Raw genomic sequence first — 16,268 nt, 5'->3', positions numbered from 1 at the left:
ATTCCGCCCACTCTTACTGTATTTAAGGCCTAAGCTACCAGCACTTATTAGTTCGCTGATGAAGCTCTTCGGATGAGGAGCGAAACGTCCGACACCTTCTTCACAGAAGTACAGATGACGTCTCAAGAAGCCTTTTCCTTATTTCTATAATAATATAACTTTTTCTCCAACCCAATTTTCCAAAAATGTGAACTATTTTGTTTTGTTTGTTTCTCATAATGTTACAACCTAAAATAATAACGTCTATTTTCTTTAATAAAGTGACGTTATTTTACTTCATAATACAACATTATTCTCATAAAATTATGACTTTCTCTCGTTAGATTACAACTTTTCTCTCTTAATATTTTGACTTTATTCTTGTTAAGTTCCTGCTGTTTTTTCATTTTTGCTGTTTTTTGCTTTTAAATAATATTTTTAGAATGTGCTGCGGGCTGCAAATTTGACACCCCTGTGCTAGGGTGTCCAAAGTGTGTCCTGGGGGCCATTTCTGTGGCTGCAAAGGATGGTTTATTGGCCTGTTCCTTTTACACAGAACCCAGACAAGTGGGATATTTGTTTGTTGGCGCCAAGGGTTTGTACGTGTTGGACAGCCACAGTCGCTTTCAGCAGGGTGGTACATGTCAGTGTTCAACTTCACAGCCCTGTCCCGGATTCTCGCTATTCTTGCCACTCCAGAAGACTACCAAGTTGCTCTCTTTGGTAATGTGACTCGCTCATCTCGCCAAATTTGCGATCAAATGCCGCCGCTGCCTCCCTGGACCCCCTCAATCAGATAAGCTACTTATGGACATTTGGGTAAGACTGCCATTGATTTGGGGCTGTGATTTTCTCAGCAAAGAAATGCGGATTTGGCTTGGTGGACTCTCGGGCGTTGCATTTAGGCGTCACGGAGGAAGGCCAACAATCCACTGTCAATCAGTCGCTTGGTCTGAGTCACCTGCTTTTGCCTCCCAACTTTCCACTTCATTCTTTCCTGAAGTTCTCAGGCCTCTTTTCTTTTGTGGAGCATCTCCTCGTGCGTCTGTCGCGTCATCTAATCCTCCGCTAGCTCGCGCAGGCGTCCCCCCCGGAGGAGGCGAGCTAATGAGCTATGAAGCACAAAAAGAGAGCGATGCCAGCGAGAGTGTGAGAAGCGACTGGTATCTTCTCTTCCACGCTACCATAAAACACACGTTCTTTGCTGCTCAGCTGGTGATGAGAGAAATTAAAGCCACTGTTGGAACTGTGTCGTCTTGTTTAACGTCCCCCCTGCAACAAGCGACTGATGTTTGATTTATGAACTGCTTACCTCCCTTCCAGGTTTGCAGACTCCATCCGGGGAATGCTGAAACTGATTCTGGTGCTGATGCTGGCCGGCGCCTCGCTGTCCTCCACCTGGTTCACGCTCACCTGTCTGAGCAGGTTCACGCACCTCCCCTCCACTGCCGGTACGTTTATTGCAATGAAAAAAGAAGCTTCCGGCAGTGAGCAACTAGACGCCAGCCGTAATCCCGTTAGCGCCAGACATTAGGCCATGTCTTCTCCCGAGACAACGTGATAAGCAAATTGTAGCCGTCAGCATTCATCATCATTGCGTAGAAGACCCTGGCGACACGCCATCTCGTGTCACAAAAGTATATGGACAGCTACAGGAAGTGAAAAGTGACGGAAATGTAGTCTTGGCACATTACCTACTTTGCTCGCCTCTCCCCTGACGCTTGTCCACTGTCAAGACCAGGTACTATCAGGTACTGTTTCTAGCATCAGTTCAGGGATTAATGGCTGGAAATGAAAAGATGTTAGCTTACACAGCTGATGCTTCTTTATTTCTGGATGCTGGACCATCAGGGTGCTTTCACACATGCTTGTACGGTCAAGTGTGAACGCCGTCCGGGACCAAACAGGCGAGTCGGGACTGCCTGAGAGATGGGTCTCAGTCCACTTGCAAGTGGACTCCAGTCCTGAGTGAGGCAGGTGTGAACTATGGTTTGGGTGTACTTAATATTTTGGGAGTGACTAAGTAGAACTAAAATTTTGACAGCTACTGTGCCTAGTATTTTGGCCTCAGGTGTACCTAATATTATGGGTGAATATGAAGTGTACACTGTAGGTAATTGGGCTTTTAGGCATGAGTGGACCTAGGTCTCAGGTATACCTCATCACGCTTTTTTTGACAGCAACTGTACCTAATATTTTGGACACAGGTGTACCAAATGGTTTTAGTGCACCTATTATGGGTCTACCTAATAATTTTGCTCCGGGTGTACCTAATATTTGGGCGACAAGTGTACCAAGCATTTTGGCTGCAAGTGTACCTAACATTTTGGGCCTGGATGTACCTAACAATGTGGCCTTGGTCCGGATCAGAGTTCCACTCTGCTGCTGCGTGCCTTCACGCTCCGATAAAAGGCGTCTCCCTACAATGGCCGGCAGCCACACGAGGAAATGTGTTGAGAAGTAGGACGGGTAGTAATACGGTAATCCCTCGCCACCTCGCGCGCTTCGAATTTCACTCTTCACACTCATGCTTTTTCAAAAGATATTGATAAATTATTGCTGTTTTGTGGTTGTATACAGCCTATTATTAGTAAAAAAAATTGAATATTTAACCAAGTTGTACACATTTTTTGCCTAAATTAAACATTTTCAAAGAAAAATGACTAAATGAATGAATGATGTAGTATAGGGGTGTTATTTCATGTCTAGAGGGCTCTAGTAATGTTAAAAAGCGTATTTAGAAGGTTGTGAACAGCTTTCCTGCTCTAACTACAAAAATATTCCATTTCTAAATAAGGAATCCTACTTTGCGGGAATTCACTGATCAGTCAGGTCTGGAACTGATTAACCACGATACCCGCGGGACTGCTGTACTGCGATACTGTATGTGACTTGCTTTTTTTTTCCCCCCTCATTCGGCAGCCATCTTGTACACGTCTTGCATCCTGGTGGGCATTTTCATCAACAGCAGCGTGCCCATTTTCTTCGAGCTTTTCATCGAGACGGTGTACCCTGTCCCCGAAGGCATCACGTGCGGCGTGGTCACCTTCCTGGGCAACCTGTTCACGGGCCTGCTCCTCTTCTTCCTCACCTTCTACTGTACAGGTACAACACAACACACAGGCTGGTTGGAAGATCTTCACTGGGCTCATGCGGGTCTCTTTGCAGGTTTCAGAGCCGAGAAGACGCTGAGATATGATAAAGTATTCGCTGTCACATGTTCCACAAACAAAATGAGAAGCAAACCAAAGACAGTTGTGCGGGAAAGTGAGGACATGTTTGTTGTCTTCATCACATAAACATTCCTCCTCCATCGCTTCTTCATGGTCACTCGCAGGCTGCCTCGCCTTTTAACTCCTTTTAACGCCCACATTCTGATACAGTAGCTCCCTGTCCAAGACCCCCCCCCCCATAACGAAAAGCCACCAGTAATGGACGTACCCCCCAAAGCCCTACAATGGTTCATTCATTTATACACATGACAAAACCTTTACAGGCGTACCGTTTCCCATCCCCAAAATAGATTTGGTGCTACCTAAACACGTTATAATGGGACTGTCTGTGAATGGAGCTTGTCATTCCAACTCCGTACAGTAGGTGGCATCATAGCACGCCTCATGCACCTGGTCTGCCAGAGAATAAGAAGACCAGGTCGGTTTTGCCACCTTAGCGAGTGAGTATTCAGACACCTTTAGATGGCGACTTGGAGCAAAACTAGCCACTTTTTTTAGCCGTATAGGACACTTGTAGGCTATGTTCACACTGCAGGCGTGATGCCCAATTTGTATTTCGTGTTAAAACGTGGTTGTTCACGTAGCCCAAAAAAAAAGTGACTTGTTAATGTGAAAGCAAAACGTGCGGGAAGCGACGTGCATGCACAAGCACCAGGTCGCACGCATTTCCGTGTCGGTGGGTCGCTGACGGCAGTGTTTTCAAAAAGCAACGGATTGCTCGTTTACACGGAAAGGGCGAGCCCACGTTTTCAGATTTTCCCACTCTGGGAGCCATTTTCAAAAAATGCCATTTCCGGGCACCCAGAGTGCCGTTTCCATGTGCATGAGAGGCTGAAACGGTAAAATACTTTGCTGTTTTCACATGAAAACGTTTCCGTGTGGATAGCCCATGAATTGATTCCAAACCCCACCGTGATAAATGAATTTCCGCAAAGTACAACAAAATGGATTATTTTTATAGTTAGAGAATAGAAAACTTCACGACCTTCTAAATATGCTTTTTAACATTATTAGAGCCCTCTAGACATGAAATAACACCCCTATAGTCACATTTACGCTTCTATTACCCAATATAGTAGACATAATAAGACAAAATAAGCCACGCCGTTGGTTACGGCTGCAACAGTAGCCCGTGTTTGGGATTATTGTGCCTGTTGTGAGATCATTCAAACATGCAATAAAAGCCTGTTCTTCTTCTGACTGTAACATTACTGACACCCGGTGACCAGTGTGGAATACTACATATCGTTAAGTCTCTTTGAGTGCGTCATCTGAATGCCTAGTATTTGTATTTTGCTTCATTTAGCCATTTTTATGCTTGAAAATACTTCATTTAGGCCAAAAAATGTAACTTTTTCTTAAATATGCATTTATTTTTTTTACGAATATTAGTAGTCAACCACGAAACAGCACGATGTGGTGAGGGATTGTTGTTAGGCAGCATCACGTCTTGCCAAAGCATCTTCCTGCAGGAAAATGTTGAGTGGATTGACTTGTGAGACAGCGCCCTGCGGATAGCGCCATCAAACCACCTTCTATTTAAACCCCCCCCAATTATTTACATTTTAAAGTGGAGTATAAAGTCTGCGACTAAGCGGGGGAGCGGATGCCGAACCGCGAACAGGCGGGGCTAACTTAGCTTACTGTATACTGCCTGGACACTTCATTAGGTACACAATCAAATAGCGTGGTCGCCCTCTTGACTGCCATTCCACGAAGAACCATGTGACCCAGCCTCGTCTGTTTGCTCTTTTTCCTTTTCGTCTGCCGCTTATTTAGGGGAGCCCAACACGGAGTGGTGGCTTTGAGGAGGGGGTGGGGTTTCAATACATCTTCCACAAGACGCAGGAATTCTTCAGCACACTGAAATCATTGCAGAGCTTCTTCAGTAGTCAGAAAAGGCTTTTATTTATTTTTTAACTTTGCAGTTTGCTAAACTCTGCAGGCTGCTGAGAAGCTGAAGCCTCGTAAAGCCTGCTGAGGTGTTCAAAGATCCTCTCTAGCAGGGGAGTTCACACTCTTCTCCGAGACTTTTTTTTTTTTTTTTTTTTGGAAAAGCATTTGGAGTGGAAAAGCCGTGCTGACGTGGAACGCTAGTGAAGGTGTGACGTGTCTTCTTGTGTCCACAGACTTGTCCTGGTTGAACTGGTGTCTGACGGGCTCCTGCATCTTCAGCCTGGTGCTCATCCTCTTCTTCAGGGAGTCCTACGACCGTCTCTACTTGGACGTCTTCGTGTCAGTGTGAGGAGGAGACAAAATCAAAATTGGGACCTTTAAACAGCAACGGGATTTGCACAAGGAGGGAGGAGAAAAGGGAGCTAGCATGGTGTTAGCCTGTATATATGGACATCTTGATCGGAACTCACACTTCCTGTTTAGTTTTTTAACTCGTTTACACTCAATGTGGTTTTAAACTTAAACGTTTGCGCCTTTCGTCGCCTCCCTAAAAGCGGACGCCGCCAGAAAGCTGACGCGACACGGCAGAAAACCTCCGCCAGCATGCAGACACTTTTATAAAAATGATTTGTATTTTTAAGTTGCCATGGTGACCTGTGCTGTTGTATCGACGTCGTGACGCTACCGATGCTCTTTGTGTTGTCTTTGTTCCTCGCTAGCTGGCCAGTATTTATTGGAAGCGTTTTAGCCAAAGTCTTTCATTGTGTCGACGCCAAGTTAGGATCCTGAGACGGAAAAGGGAAAAACAAACGGATTCTTCAAGGACTCGGACACAAAGGAAGTGTTTTTGTTTGCACACAGCGTGGGAATCGTCTTGTCCGTTTCCACTCACCTTGTACACAAATCTTACCGCCTCCTGCCTTCCTCGTCTCGTGTCGTGAAAGGTCACGTCCTCGTCATCTGCTCCCGGTGGGCGTCACCTTGGAAATGTCCTCCATGTGCGTGACCTTTGAATCTTTCCAGCACCTTATTAAAAACATTAAACATAGCATCAGTGCCGTTCTGCTTGGCTTTTAAAGCTCAATGAGTCATTCGTAGTTTAAGTGTACCTAATATGTTGGCTGCAGGAGTACCTAATATTTAGGACTCAAGTGCACCAGATATTTTTAGTGTACCTATTATTTTGGCCTCAAGTATCCCTAATATTTTGGCAACACCTGTAACTAATATTTTGTGCTTAATGTGTTAGGTGTACTTAATATTTTGAGAGTACACTTAAGTGTACCTAGTATTTTGGTTGCCTGGGTACTTCATATTATGGTCTGGGTGTACCTCGCATATTGGCCTTGAGTATCCCAAGTCTTTGTACCTAATATTTTGGCCTCAGTTGTCCCCAATATTTTCACAGCTACTGTAATATTTTGAGTGTGCCTAATGTTTTGGGTGTACTTAATATTTTGGCAGCAACTATAATTTACATTTTGCACACAGGCGTGCCTAATGGTCTAGGTGTACCTAATATTTTGGTTGCCTGGGTATCTAATGTGGACGCAAATGTACCTAATGATTTGGGATGCCGCAGGCATCCCTCATATTTTGACAGCAACTGATTTTTTGGCTGCTGGCGTACCTAATGTTTTGGGAGCACTACCTATTTTGGCCTCGGCTATCCCTAATATTTTGGGTGTACCTTATATTTTGACTGCCTGGGTATCTAACATGGACGCCAACGTACCTTACGATTTGGGTGTACCTAATATTTTGGTCCCAGGTAGCCTGCACCTAATATTTAGTGTGTGCCTCATGTTTTTGACAGCAACCGATATTTTGGCTGCTGGCGTACCTAATATTTTGGGAGTACTACACCTAGTATTCGGGCTGCCTGGGTACCGAATATTACGCATGCGCGTGTAGCTAATGATTTGGGTGTACCTATTATTTTGGCCTCAGGAGGCCCTAATATTTTGGCTTCAGGTATTATTTGGACAGGTAAATATTTTGGACACAAGCGCACCTAATATTTTGGGTGTATAATATGTAGACAGCAACTGTACCCAATATTTTGGCTGCAAGTGCCCCTAATATTTGGGCCACAGGTGTGCCTTGCAGCCTCATTATGAATAATGTAAAGAAGGACATAAATATGACGTGTTTCAAGTGAAACTATGCAGTAAAAGGAAATGAATGTAAGATGAATAGTAGGAGCTATAGAACGTAAATAGAATAGAAGAGAGGAAGGTGGAAACTTGCGCTTGCCGATGCTTGAAAAGGCAGAGTCAGCGTAAAGTGAACCACATGGACGTGGAAACGAGACGACGAAGGAAAAGAAGTTACTCAAGACAACACGACGAAATGTAATCTTTTGCCGTCTCGCTGAACTACGTCAGACAAGAGCAGGATTGTTGTCGTCCCACAAGGCAGTTGCAAAGTGTCCTGCCGCTGGCTGACTTCACGGACCAGCAGGACACGAAGACAAATGAGATGGGTCACCTCGTAGCGTCCGTCACACGAACACGCCTTCGTCTGCATCGTCTTCCAAAGGACAGAAGCAGGAACGGTTGCTCCTGAGCGAGGAGGGACAGACGGACACTAATTTGTCCCTTCATCACCCCAGGACCTGCAGGAATGGCGACTTCCTGTGGGACAGTAAGGACAGGAAGACTAGCTTAAGAGGTTCATTGGAAATTTATTCTCACCATTTTACTTCTCAGCGTATTAGCACTTTATCGAGAAAACATACACGTTGTGTTAGCTACTGTCCCTAATGAAGTGGCCCTTGAGGGTACAGTTGCCCGTTGCCACTCTGCGGTTCGAATTTCGCGGCTTCCCCCTACCAGGGTTTTTCACGGTTTGCCTATTATTAGTAAAAAAAATAATAATAAAATAATTGATAACCACTGGACTAAATGAAGCATTTTCAAGCATAAAAATGGCTAAATGTAAAGTAAAATACAAGAAGATGCGTTCAAAGACAATGAATGCTATGTAGTTTTCTACAGTGGTCACTAGGTGTCTCATGTTTCACTGATGAGACAAAAGCCACCACTGGAAGTAGAACGTCAACAAAACCCTCCCAATGCTCGCCTATGAGTCTATGCTCTGTCTTATTTATGTCTTATGTGGCTTATTTTCTGTTACCATGTCTACTATATTAGGTAATAGGATTGTAAAGGTGACTATAGGGGTGTTATTTCATGTCTAGTAAACTGGTTTTCTATGATCTAACTATAAAAAAAAAAATCATTGGGGCCTATTCTCCCGTTTGCGTTGTGAAAGTTTGACTTGCTACACGGTGCAGCGACCCTGAACGTTTTGGGGGAATTTTGCCCAACATCCACAGTCCTTATGTGAAACATGAGCACACGCGTCTTTCCCTTTTCTGTGTGTTAGCATGAGGGAGCTAACGATGCACGTCATGGGACACACCTACTTCGAATATAAAAAAACCCTCCAACAATGTTTTGTCATTTAACAGTAACAGTACATTCAGGATAACATGTAATACTTACAGGATTTTGCCATATTTTGATCATTTTGAACATTAGCGGACCTTCTTTCCTGGACGCAGGGAGTTCACATATCCCATAGATAGGAACTAGCGCTTCTTCCGTCAACAATAACGGCATAAAAAGCACATGTCTGTTTGCTACTACTAATCATGGCAGACTTTGTGAGCGCTGCCGACGTTGACTACTTTTGGACAAGCGATGATCCAGAACCTTACCTTTTTGAGCCTGACTATACGGAGAATGAGCTCCAGGTTTTAGAAGCTGGGCCCGCAAGAAGAGGGAGTCAGGACTGGCATGACTTGGTGGTGTAAATGTGGAGCTTGCCAAGCCATGCCGACAAAGTGGCGCGCAGCGTTACCGTAGGTGGAAAGGCTTTGTGTGTATGGCGAGGAGGACACTGCTCCAAGAGACTGCATCATAATAAACCCCGCAGGGATAGAAACGTCTTTCCACCTACTCAAAATAAACTGGAAAAGATGCCCCAGACCAGCTGGACTAGACGGACAACTAACTGTCCTTGGAGTAAGTCGCCATGATATTGATTGTGATACATGGAGCGCATGATATCACAACCCAGTCCATCTAGCCGCGTATAAATGAAACATGACATGTGGGCTAATACTTGACAGATAATGCAGCTCAGTTGTGTAAACAGAACATTGTTGGCGTTTTTTTGAAGTTTTTTTTAGGGCTTTATAGTCAAAATAGGTGTTTGCTGATTTAACATGACTTCTAGTTACGCATACGCCTGTTTGCCCCCCGTCCCTTGTGTGATGTCACGTGAAACCCAGCAACAGGGCCCTTAATGAGACAGGAAATTCACTTACCACGGTCGGGTCTGGAGCCAATGAACCACCATAAAGGAGGGATTATTACTCTCCGGCTGTTAAATGTTTGTCAATAAAGCTTTGCAATGAAAGTGTAAAATGACAGCAGAGTGTAGCTTGTTCTCCAAGCTACATTAGCTCAGGCCTCGGCAGATTTCTTGACAGTCCTGTCATCAATACAGTAGGGTCGCCGCTCTGGCAACCCTAACGACCTCCGTCAGCAGCTTAAGAGGATTGCTCAAGCCACGTAAACGTCACCGCTCCCCATGTGGCCTCATTCAAGTCATTAACAGCAAAAAGTAAAGGCAATACAATGGCCTTAACGGGGCTTTGCTTCATTTTACGCTTGTATGACGGATGTCTAAAGGTGACTTCCACATGTGATTTTTGACATGTGTACTGCGTTACATGACATTACACTCGTTTGAACAGCATCGTCATGCTACGTTGCTGAAGACAAACAAACTTACAGCTCTCACGGCGCCACGCGTCATTTTAAGACGTGTAGTGAAGCCTGAGGTAGAAGGCTCCAGGCAGGGGGGTCCAAAGTGCAGCCCAGAAGCCATTTACGGCCTCAGCACATTCTAAAAACACAATTAAACAAGAAACTAAAAAAAAAACAAAAAAGAAAAACAACAAAAATGGAAAAAAGCAGCAACTTTATGAGAATAAAAACAATATATTGTGACAATGAAGTTGTCAAATTAAGAGGAAAAATAGCATAAAGTAGAAATATTAAAGACGAGGTGTGTCACAAGAGCTCACAAGATTAAAAGGTGACAAGATTTCTCGTTCTGAAAAAAAAAAAAAAGGACACTTGTGGTCATGGACACCAGGCCTGGGACGACAATAAATGAATGAATCGCACAACACACTGGGTTCTCTACTTACCAACACCCGACTTGCCAACATTCGGAGATACGAACGCAAACTGACCGGTCTGTATTTTCATGTATTTTGACAAAAATTGCGATATTTTGTCATTTGAATTTATTTGGAAAATGGCGCTCTACAGCGCTACCGTATCATCTGTGAGGAGAAGAAAAGGAAGACCATACAAACTTCCATTGAAACCTTCTTCAAACGTAGATCTGCTACTCCTGCACCGTCATCGCCAAGTGACTCGCCACCAATGCCTACACCTTCATCTGCACCTTCGTCACCAATTCTTCCACCTCTGTAGTTTCCCCTGAACTACCTCTTTTAGAAGAGTCTAACCACCATTTGTCCTTTTTTCAATAACTCCTCCTCCTCCTCCACAACGACGTATGCTCGACCACTCCTCTTCAAAGGTAAATAACATTTATCATTACGTATTATTATATCACTTTTATTATTGTTTTTTTCATTCATTATCCTGGTTTAATATTACTACTGCATCCAAACTCGTATTTACATACATACACATATACTGTATATGTATACACGTACATGTAGTACCTATATCATTGGTAATACTACCTTTTCCCCTACTTAAGAACAATTCCACTTAAGAACGGTCGTCTGGAACCAATTGTGTTTGTAAGTTGAGAACCTAGTGTAAATGGAAATGAACTGGACAATTTTGCCGGCCTCAATATATCGCCATGTGCATGCGTGTCCTCGTGCCCAGCCTCCAAACAGGCAGGAAGAGAGTTCACTCTGTGCATTGGTTTCAGCACCTTGGTGTGTTTGTTCCATAGAACAACGGCATGAACGGAGTGAGTCCTTTTGTCAGTCATACAGTCTCCTTGTCTCGGTGGGTGGAGGCGGGGCTGCTAGCATACACACAGAGTAGAGTGTAACGTAGTAGAAATTAAATTAGTAGATTAGTATATTTTTTCAAATATTTGTCATTGTACTTTTGTTAAAATCAGTGTTAAAATCTCGTCTCGTTCTCGTAGACCCAATCGCTTGTCTCGTCTCATTTCGTGAACTGTCTTGTGACACCCCTATTAACGACTACAATATGTAACTTTAAAAAAAAGTAATATTATGAGAATCAAACAAAAGAGTTGCAATGAGAATAAAAACAGAACAAGACAAGAAAAATGTATGAGAAGAAAGTTTAAATATTTATATTAAAAAAATTGTAATGTAAGTTCATATGAACTCATTCAATACCAAAGACGTATTTATAATGCCGAACGCCCCATCCCAACAGCGTATTTATACGTCTTTTACGTTGTTTTGAGTGATGACGCAGCTCATTTCACGCATTTCACTTCAGAGCAATGTTAAGCCATAAAAAGGGCCACAAGGTGGCAGAAGTGCATTTGATAAGAGCTCGGCAGGGATCGTGTGAACAGAAGAATCACACGTGACAGGAAGGAGGAAGTGAGAGAGCGCGAAGGAGTGTAGCGTGAAGAAGGTTATGCATTGTAGGGAAATTTCAAAGCCTGCGCATGCGTGAACACACATACTTCAGTTCCAAATGTGAAAACTGTAAATAGTTGATGGCGTTATATTTGTACATAAATGGTTGTTTTGATGTAAATCAACCATTTTTTTGTCGTATTGTTGTTTAGATATTTGAGCTGTCACAAAAGCAACAAATATTTGTGTCAAAGTGAAAGTTATGCTTGAAATGTATCTTTATCACAAAAGGCTGGTTTTCTCACTGTTTTAGTTGGGAACAGAGATTTTCCTGAAACTTGCCTATGTTCTACTGCTGATTACTAAACAACGGAAAAAGGTGGAAACGAGCTTTTTTTTCTGATGAAAGACGGGAGTCTAATGTTTCTTTTGGTAGGTTTCATGTGTTTGTAACCATAGAACACAATATTCTGTGTGCCTTGAAAGATCAGTCAAAATCATCTTGAATGGCGGGGATTGAATGAGTTAATGACTAAAATATGTATTTTTTTAAAGTCGTAATATGAGAGGCAAACAAAAGAAAGAATAAAGTTGCAATCTTAGGAAAATGAGGTTGGGTAAGAGTTATAATGTTCCGATAATAAAGTCAAAATATTGGAAAAAAGACAATATTAGAAAAAGTATGTATGAGATGAAAGTCGAAGAGGAAAAACCATCAAAAAAGTGTAAATATGTAAATATGAATATTTTCGTCACCTGCTGAGATGCAGGCTACGCAGGTTGCTTTGATGTGAAAGTGGCATCGTTGATTTTTCAGTACGCGGTCCTCGGTGGAAAACGCTTGGACACCCCTTCTCTCGGGACACGTGATACTGTTAGAATCAGTAAACAGCCACTCTTGCATCACGGGGGACGAGAGGAGGTCTTTAAAGTGTCATAAAAAGTGCCGTGCGTCACGTTGGCATCAAGGTTTATTATCTTTACCACGTACAATGTACAAAAATATAGAGTACAAAAGATTCACAGTGTCTAGAAGGCAGTGATGACAGTCTGTCTACACGAGGGGCCTGGTACGTTGCATAGAGGGGGGGGCGGAGCCCCGCATCGCCGTGGGGGGGGGGTGGCGGAGCTCAAGCCATCTTGTTTCTCTCGGCGTGAGTTCTTTGTGATGTTTGAGCGGCTTGGGGGAAAGGTTGCAGGGCGGCGCTCAGAGCCCAAACGAAGCCGGAGGGGGCGTGGACGTGGAACAAGTAGTTCATAACAAAAACAAAACCAAAAAGTGTTACGTTGTGGACACATTTACAGTGGCTTGGCATCGTAATAAAATAGAATGTTATTCAAATCTATAAATAAAGAGTCATGCTGTGCACGTCCACACACACGTGCACACGTACAGTCCGTTTAGAAAAAGGTGTTACAGAGGAAGAAGAAATCACGTCTCTATGCTACGCGCCGCCTTGACGTCATCTACCATCTTATTGTCACTCCTTGAACGCAGCACGGCGGCCATATTTGATATGACTGCAGTCGTGCTATTAGCGGAACAGACTGAAGAATCCATGGATTCCCTCCGCCCACTGGTCCGTCCCGACAGGTTATTTACAATCCAGAGCCACGCCCCTTTGTTTGCCAAGTGAGTCCTTCCGCCCCATGAAGAAGGACACGGCACGTCCCCGTGGCGTCGCACAAAGCTCTCCTCTCCTCAAGGAAAGTTCTGGCGGTGGGGTGGGGTTGGATGTTGTGTCTTAGGGGCAGGAGGGGGGCGGGGGTGTCACGGTGGTGGGGCCCTCAGCTGTTGTTGGTGTGGTTGTACGTCCGGCACGGCGAGGGCGAGGAGTTGGGCTGGTAGTCGAACTTGCCCAGGGCGGGGGGGTAGTAGGTGGTGGTGTAGACGTTGGTCTGCTGCAGCGATGGCGGGAAGAAGTTGGAGCGCTCGTCGGGCAGCAGGTTGTTCTTGTTCAGCGTCTAAAAGGCCAGCACATGACATTTCTCGTCAAGGTACCTTCTTAACGGGCATCCGCTAAACACGCCGTACTGGTGGCTTTTATACATCTTTTGCAAGTGAATGCGTACTGCAGCGGGGGCCAAAGCACGGCCTGCGGGCCACATCGGTTTTTCGGTTAATGTCGTCAATTTCCACCAAAATTTTGCCTTGGGTTTGTGTACGTGTTCCGGTTAACGTACAATATGGCGTGCATCTTGTGGGGTTAGCAACACACTGCTTGAGTCCGACTGTGGTGTCCTGTTAGCATCCTTAGCTTGCTAACAAAATGGCTACCGGTACCGGGAGTCAGCTATGTCGCCCGTCTATGTCATCATCAGAGGTTGACTCTCAAAAATGTTACAAAAACACGTTTTTCATAATTTTACATGCAGAAACGAACATTTACAGGCACGATGTGGCAGTGAAAGCAACACCTTCCTCTTTAACGCCACCTTCCTGTTTTGCCATGAGTTATTTTTTGAAATTCAGCCTGCGTTCGTCCTCTTGTTTAGCGTCCAAAATACCGTCCGGTTTGTTTACGCCACCATCTTGGATCACGCGCCCAACACGTAATCTTGCAACGTATTATCAAACAGCGAGGTACGTGTTTATCGGGTCAAAAACATCGATCTTGAGTTCGATAGATATTTGACATTTTTGCAAATTGTGGTTGCAGCAGAATAATGTGTTTATTTTGTGTTACTTTGTTAATTGATGGTTTTGTGGAAGCAAGAAACACAAGTAGGTAAAAGTGATGTTAAATGTTCAATTGTCCTTTCATTTGTCGTTATTTTTCCATCATTTTCTGCAGGTCAAACTATTGTTATAAAATGTGTTTCGTGTTAACATTTCTTGGTGTTTGGAACGGATTAATGAGATTTACATTATTTTCTATGGGAGAATTTGCCTTGGTTGGAGTCTGTTTTGGTTAGAGTCTGGCAACGCTGTACTTTATTTCTTAGGGGAAAATTGATTTGATTAGCATCTGTTTTGGTTAGAGTCAGACCGTCTGGAACAATTTAATTACGCTAACCAAGGTTCCAAGCTTTGTGCCTTACAGTATAGGCTCTTTCATGTTGTCATCAACCCAAATTAATTGATGAGTGAAACCGAAACACTCAAAAGACAGAAACGATCCAAAACCAAAAACACGTGCAACAGAAAAATGCTGCAATAACTCAGGTGAAAAAGCCCGAACTGTCAACCATCAATGTTCGGCGTGAGGGAGTGAAGTTCACAACACACTCCTGCACAGCTGCACCAATTGGCTCTCGTTACACATTCTGTACAGTCATCCCTCGTTTATTGCCATTACTTGGTTCCACACCCGACCGGGATAAGCGAATTTCCGCCAAGTAGGATTCCTTCTTTATAAATGGAACATTTTCATAAGTAGTGCATAGAGGACCCGTTTAGAACCTTTTAACATGATTAGAGCCCTCTAGACATGAAATAACACCCCTATAGTCACCTTTACACTCCTATTAGCCAATATAGTAGACATAATAAGAGAAAATAAGACATAATATAAACTCAGACATGTTAACACAGTCACATTATCACCAAGTAATTATGTATCGTCAGTGTAGCATTACTGACACCTAGTGACCAGTGTAGAATACTACGTGCCCTCACAGCATCTTTCAATGCGTCTTCTAAAGGACTTTTATTTGTATTTAGCCATTTTTATGCTTGAAAATGCTTAAAACATAGGCAAAAAATAAATACAATTTCCTTCAATATGTTTATTTTTAAACTAATAATAAACTAATAGTAGACTATATTCAATCACAAAACAGCATGATTTATGAATTAATGTATTTTTTTAAAACCGTGACAGAGCGACGCCGCAAAAGTTGAAGGGCAAAGTAGCGAGGGACGACTGTATTATGACGTAACCCATTTTTATGGCCAAAAACATAAACGAAAGTGCACAACTTCCTGGTAGCCTGGCTAACTTCCATTTTATTCTGTGAGCTTTTCTGTCATGCAGTTTGTTTGTTTTTTTTTTTTTGGGGGGGGGGGGGTTGTTGTACTTGTCTTTGCTGTATTTTTCTTTTGCATTTGGTTTTGGTCCTGCAGCATTTATGTGATTGCAGCATCTCCAATGAGCAACATGCATGTGTTTTACCGTTGTTTACCATTATTCCTGTGCTGCGCGCTGCTGCTCCGGGCCACCGTAGAGAGGAAATGAGCAACAAATGTAATCTGGTTTCATGTCAAACACGCTTAGCGAGAGTGTCTCACAAAGACGGCGCTCTGCAGGCGAGGCGACCCTTCAGATCATCTCGGCGAGACGTAATCAGGTTAGAAAAGGCAGAGCGAGGCGTGCATGGCGGAGAGGGAAGTTACACGTCAACCTTCCTCTAGAGTCTCACCTCATTCACTGCTATTAACCATGTTTATTATTTAACAAGATCTTCTTATTTTGATTATTTCAAAACATTTGGACTATTTAACAACATTTTTATACATTTTTATACAACCGTACTGCCTCATAACCAAGAGCTGTTTCTAATATTGTGACCACCACGTTTTCAACATA

At 43.5% G+C, this 16,268-nt stretch overlaps 2 protein-coding genes across 5 annotated transcripts in view; one reads left to right on the top strand and one right to left on the bottom strand.

Moving 5' to 3' along the window:
- slc49a4 (solute carrier family 49 member 4) overlaps positions 1-13,478 on the top strand; it is a 46,010-nt gene extending 32,532 nt beyond the window's left edge. Inside the window, exons 7-9 of the mRNA XM_054786380.1 lie at positions 1,303-1,430; positions 2,902-3,084; positions 5,342-13,478. Coding sequence (XP_054642355.1) covers positions 1,303-1,430; positions 2,902-3,084; positions 5,342-5,457 — 427 coding nt within the window. The 3' untranslated portion in view covers positions 5,458-13,478. The remainder of the gene's footprint in view (positions 1-1,302; positions 1,431-2,901; positions 3,085-5,341) is intronic.
- sema5ba (sema domain, seven thrombospondin repeats (type 1 and type 1-like), transmembrane domain (TM) and short cytoplasmic domain, (semaphorin) 5Ba) overlaps positions 3,438-16,268 on the bottom strand; it is a 149,801-nt gene continuing 136,970 nt past the window's right edge. For 3 of the 4 annotated variants that reach the window (XM_054786373.1, XM_054786374.1, XM_054786376.1), the window contains 2 exons: positions 7,599-7,744; positions 3,438-6,134 (listed from right to left, as the gene is read on the bottom strand). In XM_054786373.1, the coding sequence (XP_054642348.1) occupies positions 6,065-6,134; positions 7,599-7,744 (216 nt within the window). In that variant the 3' untranslated portion in view covers positions 3,438-6,064. Of the gene's footprint in view, positions 6,135-7,598; positions 7,745-12,692; positions 13,705-16,268 lie in introns of those variants that run through there. The other variant, XM_054786375.1, reaches the window with a different exon arrangement.

This window comes from Dunckerocampus dactyliophorus, chromosome 9, assembly GCF_027744805.1.
Source record: "Dunckerocampus dactyliophorus isolate RoL2022-P2 chromosome 9, RoL_Ddac_1.1, whole genome shotgun sequence".
In the NCBI taxonomy this organism is placed as follows: Eukaryota; Metazoa; Chordata; class Actinopteri; order Syngnathiformes; family Syngnathidae; genus Dunckerocampus; species Dunckerocampus dactyliophorus.
This window is presented reverse-complemented; position numbering and strand designations above follow the sequence as displayed.